Source organism: Chaetodon trifascialis, chromosome 17, assembly GCF_039877785.1.
Source record: "Chaetodon trifascialis isolate fChaTrf1 chromosome 17, fChaTrf1.hap1, whole genome shotgun sequence".
Taxonomy (NCBI): Eukaryota; Metazoa; Chordata; class Actinopteri; order Chaetodontiformes; family Chaetodontidae; genus Chaetodon; species Chaetodon trifascialis.
The window spans coordinates 17,265,684-17,280,968 of NC_092072.1; the positions used below are offsets into that span (position 1 = coordinate 17,265,684).

General features: G+C 43.6%; 2 protein-coding genes across 2 annotated transcripts; one reads left to right on the forward strand and one right to left on the reverse strand.

Annotated features, from left to right (window-relative positions):
• On the forward strand, positions 1–7,377 carry LOC139345696 (digestive cysteine proteinase 1). The gene is made up of 11 exons (XM_070984474.1): positions 1–192; positions 908–967; positions 1,059–1,151; positions 2,019–2,191; positions 3,463–3,724; positions 3,816–4,011; positions 4,146–4,339; positions 4,420–4,511; positions 5,769–5,930; positions 6,581–6,770; positions 6,855–7,377. The coding sequence occupies exons 1-11, from the start codon at positions 126–128 to the stop codon at positions 7,040–7,042; spliced, it is 1,677 nt and encodes a 558-aa protein (XP_070840575.1). The 5' UTR covers positions 1–125; the 3' UTR covers positions 7,043–7,377.
• On the reverse strand, positions 7,212–14,180 carry LOC139345697 (solute carrier family 22 member 6-B). Its single transcript, XM_070984475.1, has 10 exons — positions 13,014–14,180; positions 12,148–12,251; positions 11,800–11,954; positions 10,353–10,521; positions 10,048–10,162; positions 9,694–9,794; positions 9,358–9,569; positions 9,118–9,226; positions 8,798–9,010; positions 7,212–8,587 (listed from the first exon to the last, which is right to left on the reverse strand). The coding sequence occupies exons 1-10, from the start codon at positions 13,350–13,352 to the stop codon at positions 8,485–8,487; spliced, it is 1,620 nt and encodes a 539-aa protein (XP_070840576.1). The 5' UTR covers positions 13,353–14,180; the 3' UTR covers positions 7,212–8,484.
• Positions 14,181–15,285: the final 1,105 nt, after the last annotated feature.

Sequence of the window (15,285 nt, forward strand, 5' to 3'; positions counted from 1 at the left end):
ATGCCACGTTGTGATTGGTTGAGCGTGGACGTGTCTGCTGTTTGTTACAGACTTGGTGTTTTGTAGAGCTGTTTGTTGCAGAAATATATAATTTGGTTTGAGTTTCGTGTGCCTTTATTTCGTGTATGTTTGATCTCACAGTAGAACCAATGCGTTTGTACATTGCTGCTGTTCTTTTCTGGGCTGTTATAGGTAAGAGGCAACATTTAATTGACTACATCGTGTTTCCAGTTAGCTAACAGTTAGCTATTGGACTGTTACGACAGCAGGTACCGGTGTTATTAAGTATGTTTATCATTTCATGACTGAAATCTTTCAGGTAGCTGAAGAAATACATATTTAAATACAAATTTTAGATGTCTGAGAATATGTAAGTATGTCTGCTTCTGTCTCTGATACGTGCTGATGAATTCAGAGAACATCAGGCCAAACTCCAGACAAAAATCAGTCAATTTACAGTCGACTTGCTCATCAGGATAGCTGCACTCATCGAAAGATATGTATTATGATCCCGAGTGAAACTATAAAGTCTACTCTTTATTTCGGTGTTCATGCATTGACAATATTGACGGTAAATTAAAGCTACTTGTCATTTGTCATTCTGCAGTAACGTTATTCGTTCAGTTGTTCCTTGTCTGAACAGTGAGGGATTATTCAGTATGAACATCTGAAAGCTCGGTGTAACACGATGAGTTAATGTATTAATTTAAATAATAATAAGAAGAATAAACTGTATTTGCATAGCACCTGTCAAGAACTGCAGGTCGAAGTGCTTTACAACAAAGAAATTAAACGCATCAAGTGCTTCACAGAAAAAGACATAGAATGAGCATAAAAACAAGGATGGACAATTGATGTAAGATGGAGAATAATGATGAAAATAATAATACTACCAAATCATTTTCAGCTGCAGAGGGAAAGGCAGTCCCTTCCCTGCCGAACTTTGGGAACAGTTATCATGTCAAAGGTAAGTAGTAATGTAATCAGATCACATGCTCTGCCTTCTTTGTCCTCAAAATTTTGCCTCGCCACAGAACTGTTTCTCCTTTCCACTGCAGGAGTAATCTCTCTGCCCTATGCTGAGATCAAGGAGCCATTTGAGGCCTGGTTAGACGTCGCGGCGAAGTCCAGCCGAATAGACTACTACCATGGTAAGAAACCACTTGACCTGCGGCTGTTTCTTTTCCACCTGAGTCTGTGTTTTTCCCTGCCTGACTGGATTACCAATGTGAAACTGAGAGCCTGTTGTGTCAGACCGAAGTGACCAGAGCAGAACATCAGCACTCAGTGCATACACAAAGAAGTGAAAAAGAATGAATAAGCACTTTTTACTCCGTTGACTCATGTGACTTTGAACCCTTTCTGTCTCATTTCAAAGGAGATTTAAGATACTTTACATCCAAGTACGTAGTGTCAGTTTTGGAATGTGTTTATTGGGGCTGACTTTGTAATTTTGTCAATTTTGTCAAGTTCAGTTTGGCTGTTCAATATGAAGATTCGACTACTCATTCCTTCTTCTTTTTCAGCTCTGTGCCACACTAAACTATGTTATCAGCTGACCTGAGTCTTGTGTTTTAATGCCTTTCTTCATAAGAGAAAGTAAAAGCGTGCGTCCTGCTCATAGTTCAGCTATAAAATCTCAGCAGACTGCAGTTGCGCTGTCCGGCATCATGCTGTCCTCCGTTTTATCACCCTTCTCCACTTGCATTGCTCTGTTTACAATGACGCAGCTAAAAAAACAGAGGTGCAGAGATTCGACTGAGTCAGCTCGAGCTGTTCTCGACTCATGACTTGAATCATTGATTTCTCTGCTGTTGCCTCAGTGTTGTTTCTGTGTAGCTTTATCATAACCAAAACGAACCAAATGCACATATTGACAAAATATGAACAAATTTACCGGAAGATATTGGCTATCTAACAAAATATAGGTGTAAAATGTAAGTAAATATGATTGCCAACTGAGATTAAAGGAGTTCATAACGTCCAACTTGAACATCTCTCACATTGATCCTCAACAGGCCAGGTGTCCACTTACCAGCTGGGGGCGGAGCAGCAGTGGGGCGTCTCCTATAAAATCACCCCTGAGACCACAGAGGTGGAGCAGAATGTGATGAAGTGTTTCCAGGTCAACGGAACGAAGGACGAAGCGGTCACACCGCAGGCCTCGCTGCCTGATGTGCAGGGCTTCCAGGTCTGTGTGTGATTAAAAGAGAGTGCTCTGTGTAGTATTTGAAAACCAAAGACCCCTGAACTATATGACTCAAAGGCCAAGGCACAGAGGGCAAACACAGGAGAGCCGTCTAACAGTTTTATTTAGTAAAATTAAAAGGCAAATAAGGAAAATCTCTCCCATAAGAGGTAAAAACCATTAAACACAAAACTAAGAGAGTCCCAAAAACTAAATACTACAAAACTACGGAGATGGGCAGGCAGGAATCTAAATATACAAAAACAGAAATAAGCAGCAGCTCCATGGCAGCAAAAACTCACCAGGAATGATGACACAGAGTACAGACTTCACATGCTGAATACAAGATACCAAGCCTACGTTTACACTTAGGGAAAACGCATATGTTTTCATGCAGTTTGGCCTCTTGTTTACACGCAAACTGAGTTTTTTTTTCCATGAAAAACGATCATTTTTAAAAACTCCAAAGTGGAGATTTCTGCAAATGGCGGTTATGTGTTGGCGTGTAAACTGGGTTAAACAGTGTTTTAGGTTCTGAAACGTCACAACATGCGACAAAATAATTAACTTCATGTGAGCGACCTATGTTTACACTCACGCCCATAGGTTTGGCATAGTTATGATGCACTCAATGGCATATTTATCCAGGTTCATGTAAATGATGTGAAACGACGTAAACAACATTTTTGAAAATGATGTTGTGTGCATAATGTTATTTTTGAAAATGGAGGGGCCAACATATCTGTTTTCCAAAATACCCTGCTATGTGTAAACGTAGGACAAAAACGATCAGACAAGCAGCTTACGTTTACATATTTTGGCACCTCTGTTTTCAAAAATAACATCGTGCACACAACATCGTTTTCAAAAATGTTGTCGTTCACATGAACCTAGATAAATAAGCCATCGAGCGCCATCATAACTATGCCAAACGTATGGGCGCGAGCATAAACATAAGTCGCTCACATGACGTTAAGTATTCAGTCGCATGTTGTGTCGTTTCAGATCCTAAAAAAAAAAAAAGATCGTTTTCCGTGAAAAAAAACAGCGTTTGCATGTAAACGAGAGGCCAAACCGCATGAAAACATATGCGTTTTCCATAAGTGTAAACATAGCCTGTAACTGGTGGAGATAATTGCTGCATGCCAATCAGCTGCGCTGCCTGCCGCTAAACACACCTGCCAGCCACACCAGTGAGACACCAGAAAGTCAAAAAACATCATAATGACATTGCTGTTGTAAAAAAAAATTCCCAACCTGTTAATCCCCTGTAGTTCCTGAGGATGGAGTACTATGGAGGTTCCTTGTGTGAAGTTTGGCAGAATGTGACCACTGTGGGTTACAAGAAGAACACGTACACACTGTGGGTGACTCATTCAGAGAGAGGCGCAGAAGACAAAGAAGAGCCTGCCACACCCCTCCATTACGAGATGATGGGATACAACACGCTGCTGGGGTCACATTATGACAAATACTTGGTGGACTACAAAGAGTTCAGCGCTCATGTGGACCCGAAAGTCTTCTCGCTGCCTGAAGGTTTGTGCTCTGCTGTGGCTGCATACATCAAGATGTTTTATACAAGTTTAAAGGGGGGAAACAATCTGTTTTGTCACTTTTCCCCCTGCAGGAATGAGTTGTGGGGGATTTCCTGGTCCAGGAGTGGAGCACTACATGTTGGCCAATCCAATGAAAGATCTCATCCACACCTCAGCATCAGGCCACTCACAGCGCATGTTCAACCATTTCAAGGAGAAATTCCAGCGTCAGTACAGCAGTGAAAGAGAACATGAGGAAAGGCAGCACGCTTTTGTTCATAATCTCCGGTGAGAGTTGCGTTTAACACTGATGAGGTTCTTAAAGAACATAAGCATGCTGAACAGCAGTCCAGCACAGAGATAGGTGAAGTTTGAAATGAAGGGTTTGTGATAACCCGGCAACTGTTGTCTTGTTACCGCAGGTATGTCCACTCCAAGAACAGAGCCGGGCTGCCCTTCGCTCTGGCTCTGAACTCCCTGTCAGATCGCACCATGTCAGAGCTGAGCACCATGAGGGGAAGGAAACGGGGAAAGACCCCGAACAGAGGGCTCCCCTTCCCCTCAAAGATTTATGAAGGGGTGAAAGTTCCCGAGTCACTTGACTGGAGGCTTTATGGTATGTGATCACAATTTAAAATGTTGACCAAAGGTGCGTCTCCCTGGCAGGAGATCCTAGTTTTCACTTTGCTCTTGCAGGTGCTGTGACTCCAGTGAAGGACCAGGCCATCTGTGGCTCCTGTTGGAGCTTCGCCACCACTGGATCAGTAGAGGGTGCTCTCTTCCTGAAGGTGAAAAGGATAAAATGCAGCTCGCATGTTCAAGTGTTTCCACTTGCCAGGGCTATTTCCTCATGCTCTTTGAAGACACAGATGTCAACTTGGCCATTCGTGATTTTCATTGCAGTCATGTTAATCTATTATTGCCATCTTTCTTAATGTTTAAGAAAATGATAAGATGGAACTTACATAATCCTTCCGGCTCTAAAGGAGAAAAATACAGCACATTAAATAGACGCAAAGAATATAATGTGTCAAAGGTTTAACACAGATGTAGCAAAGCACCCCTGTGAGCGGAAAGAAGTCCTCCCTTTCATAGCAGGAGGTCCGGATCGTGTCACTTTAACTCATGTCAGACGTGTGAAGAAATCCAACGCAGTGAGTGTCAGCTTTAGCCTGCCTCCATCCCCTGCAAGGCAAAGCTCAAAGGCATTCCTTTTTCCCATGTTGCCAAGCAACTCGATCCAAACACTGCATGGTTTATTATGGGATTTGATGGCACCCCATTGAAGTGACCAAATTCTTTGACTCTCTCAGACACCCTTGATTTTGTCTCTTGCTTTGGCGCATGTAACCGCCTAATTGATAGGCTGATAAGAAGGTAGTTGACACACTGCGGGGAAAAATGGAAAAACCTTCGGGACATGGGTGGTTATTATTTCAATAAAAAATTATTTAGGAACATGGTTTTGAATTTAGAAGGGCTCTACAGAGTCATTAGGAAGTGTGCGTCTGGGACGAGGGTCATGTTTTGGTGGCGCTCGACTCGACTAGAGGCATGCTGAGCCGACGAAAGCAAGTTTCTTATTGCATTTAGAGTTAATAATGAGACCAGACAGGAAGAAGATGTATGAACGAGTACTCCATTGATTTCAGCGTCTGCATGTACAGTTTAATGAGGCCAGGAGAAAGTAGTGTGGTGGAGTCCCAGCGGTTCGTCTTTGTACCCTCACCACCTCCACCTCCACCAGGCAGCTTCATAAACACGGCCACTCCACAGGGGCCGCTTTCAAATTGACTTCTTCGTGATCTCACAGCATCTGCCTAGCAACTTGTAAATAACAGCTGGTGTAAAAATATCCATTAGAAACTTTTTGTACATATTGTATTTGCCACAAAAACCTTTGTCCCATTGTCTTCCTCCTCCCTCTTGTTTTCTTGTCTGATTAGCCGTTTTATTTAGCTGTTTTTTTCTTTTCGATGGTGAAACCATTTGTGTTCCAGAGGTTACTAATCTGTGTGTGACAATGTTTTGCTCTTGTCTCTCAGACGGGCTCCCTGCAGGTTCTGTCTCAGCAGATGCTGGTGGACTGTTCCTGGGGTTTCGGCAATAACGGCTGTGACGGAGGGGAGGAGTGGAGAGCGTACGAGTGGATCATGAAACATGGAGGCATCGCCACAACGGAAACGTATGGCGCCTACATGGGAATGGTGAGATTCCTGCAGCTGTAATGTCCTATAGAGTTTTTTTTTTTTTTTGAAGGCTGGCAGGCAACTGTGAAGGTGCTCCACATGCTGCCCTCCATATTTAAGAGATGGTGCATTTTCTCTAATTCTTAAAATATCTTTCCTCAAATGGCATTTTGGAAGCGATTCTTTCTCCTAGATTAACTTGGGGATAATTGCCAAAACGAATCATGAAAGGGAACCTCTGAGCTCATCTGACCTGACTAAGAAGTGTTTTCCTACCACTGCAATATGCCTCTGTGAATGTTATATTGTGATATAAATACCACAGCTTCACAGTCCAGCTAATGTGTGAAAATAAATGCCTCGGACAGCTTTTTAAAGAAGTCTGAAACGACTGACAACTGGGTCAATAATCATGGTTCAACCAGCTGAAATAACAGCTTGTCATAGTTTGCTTAAAATGAGCTTGATATAAAGCTATTTGTATCTGTGAGGCCCAACTGGAGTCAATTAAAAGCTCTGTCCCATACCACAAACTCTGTGGCCCTGATAGCCAGATCAGCTCTGCAGGTCAGTTAATGCCACCGCATTCATACATGGGGACACATGAAACAGTTTCCAGTTGTGACGCACTGCACAGTTCAGTGTTTAATGTTCTGTCTTCTGAACAGAATGGATTTTGCCACGTGAATACATCCCAGCTCACTGCACAAATCCGGAGCTACACCAACGTCACATCAGGAGATGCAGAGGCCCTTAAGATGGCGCTCTTCAAAAACGGGCCGGCGGCTGTCAGCATCGATGCTTCACATCGATCATTTGTTTTCTACAGCCACGGCGTCTACTACGAACCAGCCTGCGGTCAGTATACCTCTTGTTCGTGCTTGCGCGCATTCTTTTTACAGTGTCTCTCTCTGTAACTCAGCGTGTTTCTTGTGGTTCCAGGTAACACCACTGATGATTTGGACCATGCTGTGCTCGCTGTGGGATACGGCACCCTGAGCGGGGAGCCATACTGGTTGGTAAAGAACTCGTGGTCCACTTACTGGGGCAATGATGGCTACATCCTCATGTCTATGAAGGATAACAACTGTGGCGTCACGACTGATGCTACATATGTTACGCTGGCGTAGGCATTTCCCCTAAATATAAATCTATGTGTTAATGCCACTATGTGAGTGCCTGAGGATGACTGACGCTTATGGGATGGGTTGAGGTGTGGTTATCGCAACAAAGTGAGCTGCTTAATGACAATAACTTGTTAAATGCTGCAGCTGAACGGTGTCAATCCGCACACAAACATGGTGTTGACAGGTTTATTGCTGGTGGCACGTCACTACAGTGCCTTCATTTGAGTTGTACAAAGTACATGTTGTGACACATTTCCACTTGCACTTCCTCTACTTTATAATTTGTTGCATTCAGATGCACTGGGCTGGAATCAATGCAATAAAAAATTGGAAATTTTCCATTATTTGGCTTCCGTGACATCTCTGGTTGATCTAACACACTCATGCTGCAGGCAGCAGTAAGTCATGCTTTCTAAATCCATGCAGCGGAATAACAAGTTATCCCCTCCACAAACACATTTTACACATTCAAAGCACACTGGCCTCACATTTCTTTGCCACAGGAATAGTACTTTTAGAAAAATGTAATTCCTTTTGCCTGAGTAACACAGCATATTCCATGACTTGCGCTGCTATCCATGCTTTTCTATGTGTCACCAAGTCATATAGACAAAAACAGCCCTTCAACACTCAATGTACCTTCGCCATAGCGAGTCATTTCACTTTGGAGTACAATTCAATATAATAAACAGAACAAACCTTTACAAACTGAAATTTCACATGCTGATCACAGTCACATCCCATAGTTCTCATATAAAACTACAAATTAACTACATTAGTCGAACAAAAGGCATAATAAAGTTAATTACTGCATGCAATCTCACTTGACTAGTCTTATTTCTCTCGGCTTGAGAACGGTAACAGAAAACGAAGCAATTGCTTGTTCAGTACGACACCAGGATACAACAAAGATATTCCATATGCAGTCTACAGACATGGTGCACTTTTATACGAAAATATTTGTGTGCTTTTAACAAATGCAGAAACTAATAAATCCATCCTTCCGTCCTGAAAAATATGAAGTCCCAACAATAGCTGCACAGTGGTACTGTGTGTACTGCATCAGAGACGACGTAGCAGACCATTAAAGACTTTTTGTCAAATCCGACTCTTGGGCTCTGAGATGATGCCCGTGGATTTACGAATATATATATACAAATATGCCATCTGTGTATCTGGGAATTATTTATTTTGCTCCCCACATATGTAAAATATATCAAACCACTTCTCAAAATTGGAATAAAGGTGTAAACATCTGTGAAATGCGCAAGATTGCAAAGGATGCTGGTTTGGTGTCTGAAATGTGTTTGGTTTTCTTGCATAGACTTAATCTGATCCTGACATGGGATTGCATAGAGGATGTTATGTCAAGTACTGTATCTGGTCACAAACTTGAGGCTGTGTAATATGTGAATAATGGAATGTGTGCATCCTTTTACACACACTTAGGCCTGGCTTGCTAGATGTTGTAGCTCCTGCTCCTCCGTGCTGCTGTCTGAATGGTTAATATCCTCAGACTTCTCAAGGTCATCCATGTTTGGAGGTGACCTGCAGGAGACAAAACACAAAGTACACACTGAGCTGTTGAGGGCGGGGACATGTGGGAACAAACAGGGCAGTGAGAATTTCCATCCAGTTCAGGGTCATGGAGTCTGGGAAGCAAGGACAGATTAACAGTGAACAAAGAGCTCTTAAGTGACAGAATGTACAGAAACTGAGATACTTTGTAGCACCATGGTGAAAACTGAGTCGTAGTACCTCATGTCCCAGTTCTCTGCATCCTCCACTGTGTCAGGAAGAGGTCTATTGGCAGTTTCAGGCAGTGACAGGGCCAGGGCGGCACCCAGCAGCGGGGAGGTTCCAAAGATGATCAGAGGTATGGTGGGGCTGTGGTCGTGCAGCATGTTTATAATGGGGGCCAACACACCGCCCATCCTTGCAAACATACATGATACACCAATTCCTGTTTGCCTGTAGACGCACAAGGGGAAAAGTTGTACGTATTACCTGCAGACATGTTTAAAAAATCCCTTTGGGATTGTGGTTGGATGAAAAAAGTGATTAAAACTGTGTCTTACCGAAGCACCGTGGGGAATATCTCAGCAGTGTACACATAAATTACAGCAAAGGAAGCTGCTATACCGAACTTCCCTACCATGGCAAGACCAGCCAGGACATTGGAATGATCTGCAAACAGTATCATGAAATGCATTTGTGTCTCAGGTATTTGAGGATCACATGAAAAGTTGATATTTCTCAGGTTTGCAGAAAGTTCACCTTTCTGTCAGAACACAAGAAACACAGAGCATCCATTATACCTGCAGGAACACTGAGCATGAGCAGACAGGCAAGTCCTCCAACAGCCAGGAATCCGCTTTGGGAGAGTCGCCGACTGCAGGGAAGGACAAGCAAGACGAGAGAACGAGCCGGGATCTCAACCAACCCAAACACAAACTGGGTCAGGTAGAGGTCTGTCCCCAACCTGGACACGCCCAGTGAGAGGCCGTAATACACCAGCACATTCACAAACCTGGGGTGGAAAGCAGGGCCGGAGAGAGAGAAAGGAACAGGAAAAGGAATAGGGAATTTCGGTTTACCGATGTCAAACAAGACCCTTAAAAGCAAATGTGCATGCACACATGCACACAATTTACCAGATGTAGAACAAGATGAAAGCCCTCTTTCTCATCTGAGGCGTTCGCACGAGATCCACTGCTGAATGATCTTTCTTCCCTCCACCTAAAATCTTCTCAACCTGGACAGATGCAAAGCAAAACCCATTCAAAGACAAGGCTGAAGCATCACATGTGGAGTCAAACCCTGACATATACACATACCTAGCATTTTCAAAGGTAATAAAACCACAACTTGTCATTTTTCCACTTTGGATTCCGTACAGATAAAACAAATGAGATATAATGTGCTACTTAATGAATTTTAGAGGTGCTGGTAGGCCGATTTTGTTACCTTTAGACAGAGTAAGTGTGAGGAGTGAAATGCAGACACACCTGTACAGTCGCAGGTAATACCCGGCCGTTAACAAGTGCTGCCTTGCGAAGCAGTGCGATGGCTTCATCCCTCCTGTCATTGGCCAGCAACCATCTGGCAGACTGAGGAAGTACCCTGACAGGAGATACAGAGAGCATACGACATACAGGGAGAGGAGAAAGAGTGGACAGAGGCAAGAGAGAGTGCCAGAAATAAGAGGAGAGGAGGAAAAGAGGATCACAAAGAGGGCATACGTGCATACTTCTCATAGAAATGTATGAATACACAGTGAATCTGATGTTCATTTGCCCATTGGATTTCCCACCATATATAGAAGATAAGCAGGAAGCCCGGAGCTGATATAGCCAGTTGCAGCTTTCTCCAGTCTCTTATCAAGTATGCTATGCCTGCCAGCAGCATGTAGCCCAGACCAAATGCGTAGTCGGTGATGATACCGGCTAGCATGCGCTTCTTGGTGCACGTCCACTCGGTGCCTTAGAGGAGACATTGGAGGTTTTGGAAGGAGAGTAGAGGACAGGAAAGGATGAATCATAGGGAGAGGGTTAAACTGAGGTGGTGGTTTGGAGCTTTAAGGGAGCAGAAAAGGCGGTAAGGGATTGTTGGGATTGGGCAAAAATAGCACAAAAAAGCATGAGACATTTAAAGTATGCCTGTATTATCTGCAGGTCTGACAAATATGTGACAAATGACATGGCTATCCAGTGCTTTCCTAGACCGATGCTGAACGATTAATAACATGATAACATTAATTTCCTTCATTCATAAGTGAGGAATCGAGACTTCTTATAATGCTTATCATATGTTTTCGTTGAAACTAGCGTATCCTTGCTGTCCGATAACAAAACTATAAAAGTCCAGCCATGCAAGTGGCTCAGTGAGGCAGGACGAAGGAATAGCTGTGCTTTGTCAGGATGCTAACGTGCTCATGTCTTGGTTTAGTGTTTTAGCATGCTGAGATATGCTGATTCGCGCTCCACACAACGTAGCTGAGACTGATGAGAATGTCGTTAGTTTTGCAGGTGTTGACCAGATGGTGGCGCTAAATGAAACGTTAGGATATCAAAAAAGTGTACCAAATTTCATCGGCATTCAGTGGCTGTGGAGACAATTCACTGAAAACCACAAACGTGAACCTCACTGTGGCACTAGAGGAAACGTCAGGGGATCACCAGGGATGTTAGGATTCACCCTCTGGTGACCATGAATGTCTGTGCAAAATATTCAACCAATTCATCAGATGGTTGAAAAGAAAAGACATACAGCCATCTCTAGCTGGCTCAACACTCGTGTGTCCATCTCTAAAACATCAGTGTTTTAGGTAGTGAGAAAAACAGGCTTGTTAGGATTGGCGACAATCTTAAAAATATGTTTCAATGGGTTTTTAAAGGGTTTTGTGAGCCTATGAGGTACGATCATTTTAAAAGAACATATAAAATATCATGTAATAATTGAAAATGATCGCAGTGCATTAATGTAGTTGCAACTCACATCCACAAGCTCCCTGGAAACACACAGCTCATATCTAACAATTAAAACCTGAGTGCAGAACTGGAAGAGCATCCAAGTGATCCAGTCAAATTGGATATTTCATTCACAAGAACCCTTGAAAATGCTGAGTAGAGCAGCGAAACTTGGCGGGGAATCTCCCTTCTCAAATCTGCTGCAAAACTCCTCCCACCACCATAACGTAATCGCTGATCTCATGTGTCGTCATGCTCGTGTTTGAGTGCATATCTGTGTTTTGTTAGTACCGAGCACAAAAGCATTGATGATGACTCCGGATATTGTGGTGCCAACGACAAAGCGAAGAATCACATAGACAACGAAGTTGGGTGCAAAGGCCACAGCGACTCCAAACACAGTCTGAAGAGCGATGGACAGCAGCAGGACGAAACGTCGGCCGTACCTTTCACAGAGAGAGAAGGGGTGGACATGAGTTTGCTCGTTAAGCACATGCAGAAATGAGTCCAGAGGTGGAACAGTGTGGCTGTGAGAGGATGAGACCAGGCTATGCAGGCCGACATTGAGCATTCCTGTGTGAAAACTGCCACGCCTTGCCAGCACACCTTCAGGAATTTCACGCAGGCTGCAAAGTCTACCTGTCAGCCATGGCTCCAAACACCACGGATCCCACCAACAGGCCAAACATGTAAATAGACGAGCCCAGACTGTTCAGTCCGGCTCTGTTGCACACCAGGTCCCACTGGCAGAAGGAGAGCAAACAGAAGGGAGGGGGTGTCAGTGGAGCATACACAGGATGGCAATATTGATTTAATGTTGACTAACATTGGGAAAATTACATATGCAGCACTAGAACGTGATATTAAAAGACATGAGGAGGGCCTTAAGGTGGGTGCTGCTGTTTTCAGGTCAAAATGTAGCTTTAAAGAAGTAGTCTAGTTCGACATTCTGAGGAATACTCATTTGCTGTCAGCGCCACATTCACATCTGTACAGTAAATTCAAAGGCTACTTTTCTTAACTTAGCCTAAAGACTGGAAGAAGCAGATATGAAATCCTCATCACTTCTCTCAGCAAGAACGCAAAAAAGCATTTAAGAGAATGTAGAACATTTGACTATAAATCCTTACTCTGTGCATTATCCTAATTTATCTGACTTAAATTACTTAATAATGAATTTAACATTCCTGTAGACAAATGCACTAAAGGAGGGAGTTTAAGGAGCCATGCAGCTCATTTTTGCCTAACTTGCAGGTCAATCCAGCCTTGTATAGTACTTGGTTTTCTGCCACCACATCGCCATAATACGTATATGTACAATGTGTACTCATAGACAAATTCTCCATTCTTGCTCAAGCCTGCTCCATACTTGCTCAGTATTTACAGTGGAACAGCTGATTCCACCTGCACGCAGGGGCACCTTTAATCATACGCATATTGATGGCGCACACTTGTCATCTCTGATTAAGCAGATCATATTCAACGTGCACATCATCGCACCGTACCTCGGTGACTGTTGTGCTCTGGAAAGTCTCCTTGCTGTACACCCATCCGTGGCCACACGGGACGCGCTCGGTCCGGTTGCCCTGCAGCAGGACATCGGAGGAGAAGCAGGAGGAATCCGAGAGGCTGAAGTTCAGGCTGAGTGTAGCGGGGAAGGAGGACTGATTCCCGGCTACTGAGCTCGAGCTGTCCCGGCAGTGATAAGGCGGCGTGGCTCCGGTGAAGATGCTCAACATCATGTGGAAGGCGAGGAAGATTTGGGGTAAACATATCCATATGTACAAAATTTTCTGATATTTGCCGAAGCCCCCGATGACAGAGAGGACCTGGTCGAAATTCATTTTGGGGAATATAGGTCAATTTAGAGATTGGCTCTATTCCAGCGCACCAGCCAGTGAGAAGAAGGCGGAAGGCGGATCCACCAAACAATGTGAGAGACGGTGGTGAACTGTGCGGTTGATCAGGAGGTATTTGTTAAGTAAATCAAACGCAAGTCAGTCCAGCTGCAGCCTACTATCATGTCCTATCTACAGCAGTCCCGAGATGACCTGAAGGAACCATGAACTGATATCATCTTCTCACCATCTCGCAGACACAGGCATCGATTATTGCCCAGTGAGGGCTCCCACAGGTCGGTGAAATGATGCAGCCCAGTCTTCTGGGATGAATGATGAAACGCTCCAGGATCAGATATGTGGGAACCAAACGAGTACCTGCATCAGCTTGATGCATTAAAAACTACATGGCAAACTGTCCGCGCTGCTGAATCCATTGTTTACAACAGTAGAAAGTGGAAAAAAAGAAAAAGAAAGAAAAAGTCATGCATCCAACAAATGGGCAGTGCAGCTTTGACGCTGTCTGCAACGGTGCAAAATCTGGAGAAACCCAACAGCTTTACTGACAGCTGGTTACGCGTATGCTTTGATGTCGTTACTTACAGGGAAGGGCCACAGCCTCATTACAGAATCCCATAAAAGACGCGCCAATGCAAGACTCACAACACACCACTGACGCTCAGTGATCCTGCAGGCGAATGCTCTGAGTGGAGCGCTTCTTTTTCGTCCTGGAAAACATAAGCATCAATCGCACATGCTGTCATTCACCATGTTGAATTGCACTACGCCGTTGTTTATCTGTGGTAAACCATATGCATCACAGACACCTCTGCTATACATGTAACAACAAACACCCTGATGCCCTCAGAGGCCCTCTGCTGCTGGAAGATGGAATTACAGGTTCCTCTCCTCCGCCGTCCCTGACGGTCTTTGAGTGGAACATCGTGTATTTGTGGTCGTTAGTTGATATTACAGACGGAAATGTGATGTGTTGACAGTCAGTCAGGTGCTGCTGCCTTCAGGTGTGCCCCACTAAATGTCTTCTGCCACACTGTGCAGGTTGATACCACTTAATACAGGTTTAGGCCCATATTCACACTTATATTATTGTAAAAGTACACATTTTATTTTATATTAGAGTTAGGCCTGGCTTTCCTTGGGCTTATACTTTCCGTTGCACTTTGCAAAAAAATAATCTAGCCAATGTTATCAGGTCCAGAATAGAGAGGTCAAGTATTGGCTGACTCGGCTGTGTGTAGTCTGTGGAGAACAATGGCTCCGCTCTGTCCAGTCCAGCTGGCAAAGTGGGCAGCAATCAGTGCAGACTCATGGGAGCTTGTTTCATTTCTGTTTAGTCAGAGTCCAACAAAACAAAACTACCTGTTTTCATACAATTTGTGGCTGGAATGATGTTTTACCGTACAATATGATGTAGTGCAAATGTAATTGGATTAAATGAGTCAAAGTTGTGATTTAACACATACAAACACATTGTATCGACACACATAGAGGAGAGAGAGAGAGACATGTTTCCATCACTTCAGAGGACATTACATAAACGTACGTGTATTTCCTGGAAACCTAACCCGAATGCTAACCACTGTCCCCACAGCATGAGTAGTACACACTGATACACAGACACAAATACATATACTGTATATAATTCATATGTATCAGTGTTACTGTTGCATTATTGTTCATATCTGTACTTATGTACTTATGTGCAGTGTCCAAATGTTTGGACAACTTGTATTTTCATGCTTTGGCAACATTTTTCTTGAATCATTCAAGCCACTGAAGCCCTTTGAATTGTACTGAATTTAATGTAAATAGATGGTACTTTTTAAAGGATGACCTGGAAGTGCAGTTGATATGCATTCTTTACATCAGCTCTTGATTTCCGTCTTGTTAATGGCAGTCTCACAGCCTGTCCTCTTCC

Coding starts and splice junctions, on each gene's coding strand:
- LOC139345697 (XM_070984475.1), bottom strand. CDS start 13,352: ATGAATTTCGACCAGGTCCTCTCTGTCATCGGGGGCTTCGGCAAATAT. Junction 9,011..9,117: donor ATATTCCCCACGGTGCTTCG/GTAAGACACAGT, acceptor GTGCGTCTACAG/GCAAACAGGAATTGGTGTAT. Junction 8,588..8,797: donor GCAGAGAACTGGGACATGAG/GTACTACGACTC, acceptor TGTCTCCTGCAG/GTCACCTCCAAACATGGATG.
- LOC139345696 (XM_070984474.1), top strand. CDS start 126: ATGTTTGATCTCACAGTAGAACCAATGCGTTTGTACATTGCTGCTGTT. Junction 1,152..2,018: donor CCGAATAGACTACTACCATG/GTAAGAAACCAC, acceptor GATCCTCAACAG/GCCAGGTGTCCACTTACCAG. Junction 4,340..4,419: donor ACTTGACTGGAGGCTTTATG/GTATGTGATCAC, acceptor TTGCTCTTGCAG/GTGCTGTGACTCCAGTGAAG.